This window comes from Apis laboriosa, unplaced genomic scaffold (assembly GCF_014066325.1).
Source record: "Apis laboriosa isolate Shangri-la unplaced genomic scaffold, ASM1406632v1 scaffold21_cov150, whole genome shotgun sequence".
In the NCBI taxonomy this organism is placed as follows: Eukaryota; Metazoa; Arthropoda; class Insecta; order Hymenoptera; family Apidae; genus Apis; species Apis laboriosa.
Genome location: NW_025222365.1, coordinates 2179302 through 2188109, shown reverse-complemented (window position 1 = coordinate 2188109; position 8808 = coordinate 2179302). Strand labels below are relative to the sequence as shown.

The 8808-nt window shown below is 35.7% G+C and overlaps 1 protein-coding gene across 11 annotated transcripts in view; it reads right to left on the bottom strand.

The window, feature by feature from the left end:
* Positions 1-8808, bottom strand: part of LOC122712875 (glutamate-gated chloride channel) — a 65540-nt gene that overhangs the window by 6153 nt on the left and 50579 nt on the right. For 5 of the 11 annotated variants that reach the window (XM_043932855.1, XM_043932856.1, XM_043932857.1 and 2 more), the window contains 4 exons: positions 8593-8685; positions 6350-6502; positions 5575-5789; positions 787-837 (listed from right to left, as the gene is read on the bottom strand). In XM_043932855.1, coding sequence (XP_043788790.1) covers positions 787-837; positions 5575-5789; positions 6350-6502; positions 8593-8685 — 512 coding nt within the window. The remainder of the gene's footprint in view (positions 1-786; positions 838-5574; positions 5790-6349; positions 6503-8592; positions 8686-8808) is intronic. The other 6 variants (XM_043932858.1, XM_043932859.1, XM_043932863.1 and 3 more) reach the window with 3 other exon arrangements.

Sequence of the window (8808 nt, the reverse complement as noted above, 5' to 3'; positions counted from 1 at the left end):
GAGAGAGAGAGAGAGAGAGAGAGAGAGAGAGATGTTCCTTGACGAACATTTTATCTATCTTATCTATCTATCCATCCACCTATAATTAAATATGTAAAAAAAAGAAAAAAAAAAAGAGAAATATCGAGAATTGCGAGTATTTGCATATCGCGACTCTCGAGAATCTTGTGGTCCAATATCATTTGAAAAATAATTGAAATAATTGAATAAAATTCGAATTATCGCATCGAAACAAATCTCTGCTCGACCGCACCTTTTTCACGACTTATCAGCACATCGAAAGGGAGATAGAGGAAAGGGAGAAATTTTCTCGAGATGCGCAGAAAAGAAACTGAGCTGCGTGTACGTTAGCCTAGTGTGTGTAGAGAAAGTTAGAGGCGTGTATATATGTGTGTGTGTAGATGTGGATCTGTGTGATTCGTCAGGACGCGGTTAAGACCTTGCACGTGCACACCGCTTCATTTTTCTTTTCTTTTCTTTTCTTTTCGCTTCGTTTTTTTTCCCGGCGAATCGGCAAAAATCCCGAAAAATAACGTAAGAATGAGAAACAGAGAAAAGGAGAAAAAGAAAGATTGCATTGTCCGCGTGGATGGGACGTCGAGGATATTAATTAACGATTAATCGATGAATTATTTTCGAAACGCGAGATTGCGTGGAAAATAGAGTCGAATCGAGGGAGAGATAGATATAGGAAGAGACAAAGAGAGAGAGAGAGAGATTTGATGGAGAGAAAAAAAAAATACGCGCGAAGTCGTGACCGCGCCCTAATGCTATGGGGGGTCTTACCAAGGGGCTGGCCAATATTATCCCTATCCTGCTGAGCACCGCTGGGAGCCGCTGCAACATCACAGACACCAAACAAAGAGACTTACTCACCAACGTTTCCACCAACCAAATTCTTACTAATCGTGTGTGTGTAACAACGTGTTTTGTTCTTTCCCTTATCATCGCTTTTCTCTTTTTTTCTTTCTTTCTTTCTTTCTTTCTTTATTTCTTTATATTCTTTTACTCCTATTTTCTTGTTTTCTCTTGTTTTTTCTCGGAGGACGGGGAGGACGTGGTTTGATATTTTTTCTCGGTTTCTTTCGCATCTTTTTTTCCCTGCTTTCCTTTTTCTTTATTACATATTTATTTTCTCTATTGGAGCAACGCGATCACGATACACGAGGATACACGAGAATTTTTTGATTACGAGGGCACGTGGATTTATCTGCGATCTTTTCATTTTCAATTTTCTATACGGAATTATTTAAGATCGATTAAGATTGATCTGATCGCTTGTTGTCCGATCTTCTGTTTATTATTTTCTTAAAATTCTCGAGCAATTTAATCGCCTCTATTATCCACGATTTTATAGAAGAGCCTTAAATAAAAAGTAAATCGTTAGCGCGGCATTAATACGTGTGTTACGAATATGAAAATCCGATTTCTCATTGGATCGAATCGAAATAAACGAGAAATTAGTTCATTCGTTCAAAATTTTTACTAATTACGCACCGTCAATTATCAAGTAAATATTGATGTTTAAAAAATTGAAGGGATGATTCTTTATATCGTTACAATGGATCATTGCAATCGAAAATCACAAATGAACTTTTCGTGTAAAAAAGAAAAAGTGAAACTAAAAAATTTTGTCACAAAAATCCACTCAGGAGATAGAGAAAGCCACGCTCTTGAAATCGCTTTTTGTTTTATCTCGATATCTCAATCGGTTACCGAGATATAAGGATTCGAAGTTTTTATGCTGTTCGAACATAGCGCGGAAATAATGAATGAATTCGCGATCCAGTAACCTATATTTTTTCCTGGAATCGCGTATTATGTTTTTTCAGAAATCTTGTCTAGAGTTTGGGCTAGATGGGTGAGACTAGAGGTGCGAGCGCGAGATCTGAGTAAACGACAAGAATGGGAATTAAAAATTACCGTTTCCTTTACACGATAATATCTCGGAAACCGGAAGTCACATCGGGATGAATCAAAAAGCATTTTAAAGAGGAAGATTCTGCGCTTCTAACGATCTCTCATTCGTTGACCGGAAGTTACTATTTTCGGAATTATAGCGGTTCAAAGTTTTCTTGATTTTAATAGTATTTAATCGTGTTTAAGATAAATGATTAAAAATTAACTTTTCTTTACACGATGATATCTCGGAAACCGGAAGTCACATCGGGATGAATCAAGAAGCATTTTAAAGAGGAAAATTCTGCGCTTTTAACGATCTCTCATTCGTTGACCGGAAGTCACTATTTTCGGAATTACACCAGTTCAAAGTTTTCTTGATTTTAATAGCGTTTAATCGTGTTTAAGGTAAATGATTAAAAATTAACTTTTCTTTACACGATGATATCTCGGAAACCGAAAGTCATATCGGGATGAATCAAGAAGCGTTTTAAAGAGAAAAATTCTGCGCTTGTAACGATCTCTCATTCGTTGACCAGAAGTTATTATTTTTGGAATTATAGGTTCAAAATTTTCCTAATTTTAATTATAAGATTTAATTGAGTTTTTAAGAAAACTCAANATCGGGATGAATCAAGAAGCGTTTTAAAGAGAAAAATTCTGCGCTTGTAACGATCTCTCATTCGTTGACCGTAAGTTATTATTTTTGCAATTATAGCGGTTCAAAGTTTTCCTAATTTTAATTATAAGATTTAATTGAGTTTTTAAGAAAACTCAATTCCCTTCATCTCGAACCACCTCTTCAATTTTTTCTACAATATAGCGAAACATCGTAAACGCGCGTACACGCGAAGAAAAAAAAACCCATGGAACAGATATTATTTCGTTAAAGATGACGACGAGGGTGAGCGGAGGTTCAACCGAGAAAGAAAAATATAACGGAACGCCGTTGTCATGGAATGAAAAATATGAGAATAAGAGATTAGAAAATAGGGAAGAGATCATATATCATGTAAAAAGAGCAAGAGAGGGCGTCAAAAGAGAGCGTGTGAAATTGTTGGAGACATGCAAATACTGCAGCCTCGATCGTACCTCGACGAGAGTACGAAATATTCGCGAAAAATCGTTCGACAATTTCCTTTCCTCGTTGAAAATTTTTTTCTTTCAAAAATTCTTCGATCCAATTTTGTTGTTCGTTCGTTTCGATTTTCCGAGAAAATTTTTCGTACCATCGAACGTGTGTTAACCAACCCACGAATCTCGTCGATCGTATTGCGAGATTGGGAAGGGGAATATAAGACGTAAAATTTCTTTCGTATATATATATATATATTTTTTTTTTTTGGAGAAAGAGACAAAAAATATGTGTGTGCGTGTGTATGTGTATGTGTGTGTATAGACATAGGCGTAAAGTTTCGAGAGATGCAGCGAAGTAACAAACCATACCACCGTGTCTTGTGCAATTCACGCCAACGAGATCACATGTGCGAGATCAACGCGATGCGAACGCGATAAAAACAAAAATTTATCTTTCAGCGATTATTCGATATATATATATTCTATATATGAACCGTTTTTAAATGATTCGATTCCAATTTTCGATTCCATGAAATTTTTCTATTTATTCATTTATTGCGTTCACATTGGATTACGTTTTTTTTTACCTGTCTTCTTTTGTGTGTGTGCGTACGTGTGTATGCGTGTGTATTATCTCACGACACTGATTTTTTTTTTTTCGAAGATATACAACGATGCTTCGAAAATAGATAGAACCCCTTTAAAAATGGAAAAATTCGTAAACTAGATCCAAAGATTCTTCCTTTTCGACAATCGTCTCGAATAGCTGTCACAAGTTTTCAAAATTATTCAAATGATCTTTTCCATCCTTAGAGAGACATAGAGAGAGAAACAGACAAAGAGGGAATAGAATTTGATAAAATTCAAAATTTTTCACCGTCTACTTTCAAAGCGCGTTGTACACACGAAGGGAGACTTTTTCGAAGGGAAGCAAACGACAAAATGGTCGAAGCGATCGAAAAGATGGTCGAGGCTAGGAGAAAATTTCGAGAGAGAGAAAGAGAGAAAGAAGTGCAAGCAAAAAAAAAGAAAAAAAAAAAAATGTTACTCACATTCATCTTTCTTAACTTGCTCATACCTCTCGTGTTCGCGCGCGAAAAAAAAAGTCGAAAGAGTTTTTTTTTCCGATCTCACGATATCCCGCGATATATAATATACATTAATTGAAATACGGATAGAAAGATGCTCTGTGAATCGATTTATTGCGTGTGTACATGTGTGTGTAAGTGTAAGTGTTATCTGTGCCTATATGACCGAGAATAAAAAAGAAAAAAGTAGTCCTACGGTACTATCAACTCGATTTCTACTCGAGAAAACGTAAATATAAGGAAGGATTTCGCGCGTCAATCGCACCAATGGGGCCAATTTCCCAATGGGCGCTTGTTCCCTCCCATCTATCCGGAGATACTCTCCTCTCGTCCAAGTGTTGTCGAGGAGAAATCCCCTCCCGCTCCACTTTTGAAACGCGTCCAACGGTTGAGTGTTTCTTCCAAGCGGGGGAGGGGGTGGGATGGAATGGGGCGGGGGGAGAGATGATTTCTTTTTTTTTATTTATTTCTCGCAGCCGATCGCTTCGATTCTTCACGGGATCGCGAAAACGAGCTCTTCGAATTTTGCTTTACCGCCAATTTATTAATGTTATTATTAATGTTGTTATTACTATTATTATTATCATTATTATTACTATTATTATTGCTATGCTATGCGTGAGGTAAGAAGGATATATATATATATTATAATACGAACGTTAAAAAAAAAAAAAGAACGATCGTAGAAAGCGACTTCGTGATCGAAAATTCGTGGTATAACGAATCGAATAGTTGCGATTAGTTGTAACGAGATATAATAAAAGAAAAAAAAAAGAAGAAGAAGAAGAAGAAGAAGAAGGAAGAAGAAAAAAAATGTGGGGTCTATTGAAAGAGAACGCGCGATAATAACTAAAGAGTAGAAGAGGGTGGGAGAGAGATAACAAGTGAAAATAAAGATAAAAGGGGCAAGACAAGATGCGATAAAAAAACAAGATGCGATGGAAAAAAAGAAACAAGAATCGTGAGCCAAAACGAGTAATGAAACGAACGAATAATGGACGATTAAAGATAAGAGAGAAAAAAAAGAGAGGGAAGGAGGGCGGTAGAGAGAAAACGAACAATCGTGATCGAGGGATGTGAGAAAACAACAAGTAGTATACAGGAGTATATAACGCATAAAAAAGACGAAAAAATATAATAAGAATCGAGGAAGCGAAGATTCTTTGAGACTCGAAGGCAATGAAGCGTCGCTCGATCAAATCGTATTATAATTAGAACAAGAAGAAGGTGGAAAAAGAGACAAAGACATAGAAAGAGAGAGAGAGAGAGAGAGAGTGGGAGAAATATATGTATATTAAAAAAAAAAAGAAAAAAAAGAGAAAAAAAAAGAAAAAGAGAAATGAAAAAAAGAAAAGAAACGATACACTAATATAAGAGGTAGACAAAACGTATATATATATATATATATATATATATATATATAAGTGTAATATATAGAGAAAAGAATAACATGCGCGTGATGTCGTTACGTTATGGACGACATCACGCGCATGTCGGTGTGCAAAAGTACCTGGGTGACAGGATTCTCCCCGGGGCGATAGACGACATTGTGCATCGGCCGTTTACGGCCAACGTAATTCACACAAACGAATTCGAGCAAACTGGCGTAGATGAAGCACATACACACGCCGTCCCACACGTTCATGGCAGTTAAATTTGACACGACGGGCAGCGTAGAGCGGAAACCGTTCGATGTCGTGAAGAAGTTGAGCATCGTCGTCACACCTGCAAACAATAATCGTTTTTATCTCTTCTCCTTTCCTCTTTCTCTATCCTTACAAAATTAGTAATATAATATATATATATATATATATGTTTATATATTTCTCTTTTTCTGTATATGTAATATAATATATATCGATTTTCAAAGAAGGTTTTCTCTTTTTTTGAAAAATTGTTGTTACATTTGCTGTTGCTTAGGAGGAAGAACGTTTTTCTTTCGTGGCTTGGGAAAGTGGAGATTAGAAAGTAGAAATTTTGTATGGTATCCATCTAATCTAAGAGTGAAGTGTAGTCTTCGGCTACAGTTCAGAATAGTCTGTCTCGACTTTAACGCGGGTTGTGCTATCTTGGAAGAAACTACGGAGAGCATGCAAGCGATTTCTTACATGGACGCTCTTTTTCACCTCCGGAACTAAACTTGGCGGAAATGGGATGATGAAAATTTTCTTCGGCAAACAGCAAATGCATTTTTTTTTTTTTTTTAATTTTTCCTTCTCTCCTCTATGAAATTATAATCTTTAAAATTTGAAGGAGCGAAATAACGAGTGAAAAAAAACGCTTACCGATCATTACTCGCGCCGGTACCGCATTCCACTCAAGCCAGAAGGTAATGAACGAGCTGGTCACCAAAATAATACCCGGGATGAAGACTGTTGTGAAGTAGAAGGCACGATCTCGTGTAAAAATCAGATCCACCTTCAGGCAGCTGTAGTTACCTATATAACCGTGCGTTACACATTCACATTATCGTATTTTTTTTTTTTTTTTTTTGCGAATAGAACGCGAACAGCGAGCAATTATTATATAGATTGATGATCGAGCTAAACAAGCGATTATGTGTGATCCTTTCAAACTTGATATACAACGATATAAACTTGATCAACCGATCGATTTATTTTCCTACACGTTCTTTTCTTTCCTTTTCTTTTCCCTCCTTTATCTTTCGGCCTTTTATTCTATTTCTATCTTTTTTTTTTCCGTTTGAAAAGATTTGTCGAATTTCGCAAAATCATGATTTTTTCAAGATTTTTAGCTCTCCTCGCGTATCTTTCAACTCTCAAAGCGGCGATATATACAAATTTTCTTTCTTTCTTTCTTTCTTTCTTTCTTTTTTTTTTTCTTTTTTTTTACGCAAGTAGGCTGATATTCGTGGCTCTCCTTCGGAGAAGTCAGCTTCTGACGGGGAGAAATTAAATGACAGAGACAGAGAGAGAGAGAGAGAGAGAGAGAGAGAAAGGGGGGAAAAAGAGAAAAAAAAAAAATACGAAAGGAACAAGAGGTCGCTGTCGTGTCGCCAATCTTCCGCAACGAAGCTCCACATTCGCGAAAGCGTTTCAAGCCGAGCTAGATATGAACGTTTTACAGGATGAAAGTTTTTCGAGGGAGGAAGTATTGGGAAACGTATGGTGAATCGAGGGAAGTAAGTTAACATCCAAGTTTTCAAAATAATGTCGAATTGATTAAGGGGAGGGAGGAAAAATTGGAATAAAAAATCAAACGTGTGTTACGGGAGAATTGTTAAAATTATTATCGATTCAATCGAATAGGGAGAGGATTCGATTCGTAAAAAAAAGATATATCGTATGTGATGTGCGTGGCGAACGAGTCGATTCTCGTCGTTCGAAATTCGACAGTTGGATGCTGTTTCTTTTCGTTTCTTCATTTTTATGAANAAAAAAAAAAAAAAAAAAAGAAAAAGAAAAAAGAAAGAAAAGAAAAAAAAAACGGGGAATATAACGAAGCAATAAGCGAAGCGTATAGGCTAAATGATTGAAACAAATTTTCGAATCACGTCCAAACAAATAAATGGTCGTATTCGAAAATTAAACGACGTGGGTCGAATACGCTAATACGATTTACAATAATACGAGTTCAATTACTAATAATCCGTCGTAACGTTCTAAAGCAACGACCCTCCGCCAAGCGATCAAATGCTCGAAATCGAATCAATATCCTTTACTGCAAATAAATCTCGTTCTCTCGAAATGCCGTGAATACCATTTTTAATCGCTTGGCAAAGTCGTGGGCGGTACGAGAATCCTTTCATCCTTTGCATATCCACACAACAGATCTATTTTCTTTTTTTTTCTCCAATTTTATAAAAAAATCCATACTCGTAATATATCGATATAATATATCGATATATATCGATAATAAGATCGAAATATTATACTCGAGTTCATCAATCCTATGTCGAATTTATTAAGAATTTACTTAAGAATTTGAGAATAAAAAAAAAAAAAAATTTTCGAAAATATCATTCTCCTTATCGAAAAATAACTTTTTGTTCCCAATCAAATTCGACGAAAAATATTTTTCTTTGGAACGTTAATTCCAAATTGCCTCTCGATTCGTTAATTTTCTGTCCAACCAAAGGATAAAAGCATCTCGAGTACATATCGATAACATGGTGTAACATCGGATCTATTATTTGGATATAAATTACCTCCGCAAATCCCTCTATTGTGGACAATTTGTATATTATTTTCCTCTATATATTTTCACGTGAATTTTACATAGTATAATAATAATAATAATAATAATAATAATAATAATAATAATAAAAATAAAATAACATTTACAAATTACAGTTTGCTTAATACTGTCCAGTGGAAGAGGATGATTTGGGAAGCAGCAACTCTGAGTATCTAAGCCTATCTCATGAGTTGGTAAGCTTGGTCCTGTCTCTCCCTTCCTTTCATACCTTATCTAAACGTACTTTCTCACGCGTTCTTCTTTCCTTTTTTTTTTTTTTTTTTTTTTTTCTATAAGAAATACCGATTCATATCGAAGGGGAGGATTTTACCTTGCTCCTCAAATCTGCGCTGGCACAGCGAACACTTTGAGTCCCCAAACTCATCGAACTCGTCCTCGTAGTCGACCATGATCTGTCCGTCAGCTGCAACAGAACAGCCCACGATCTTCCTTCCTCTCTTCTTTTTCTATCTTTTAATTTGTTTTTTTTTTTATTTTTACTTTTCTTTCTCCTGTTTTCTATTTGTTTTTGTTTTTTTTTTTTTTT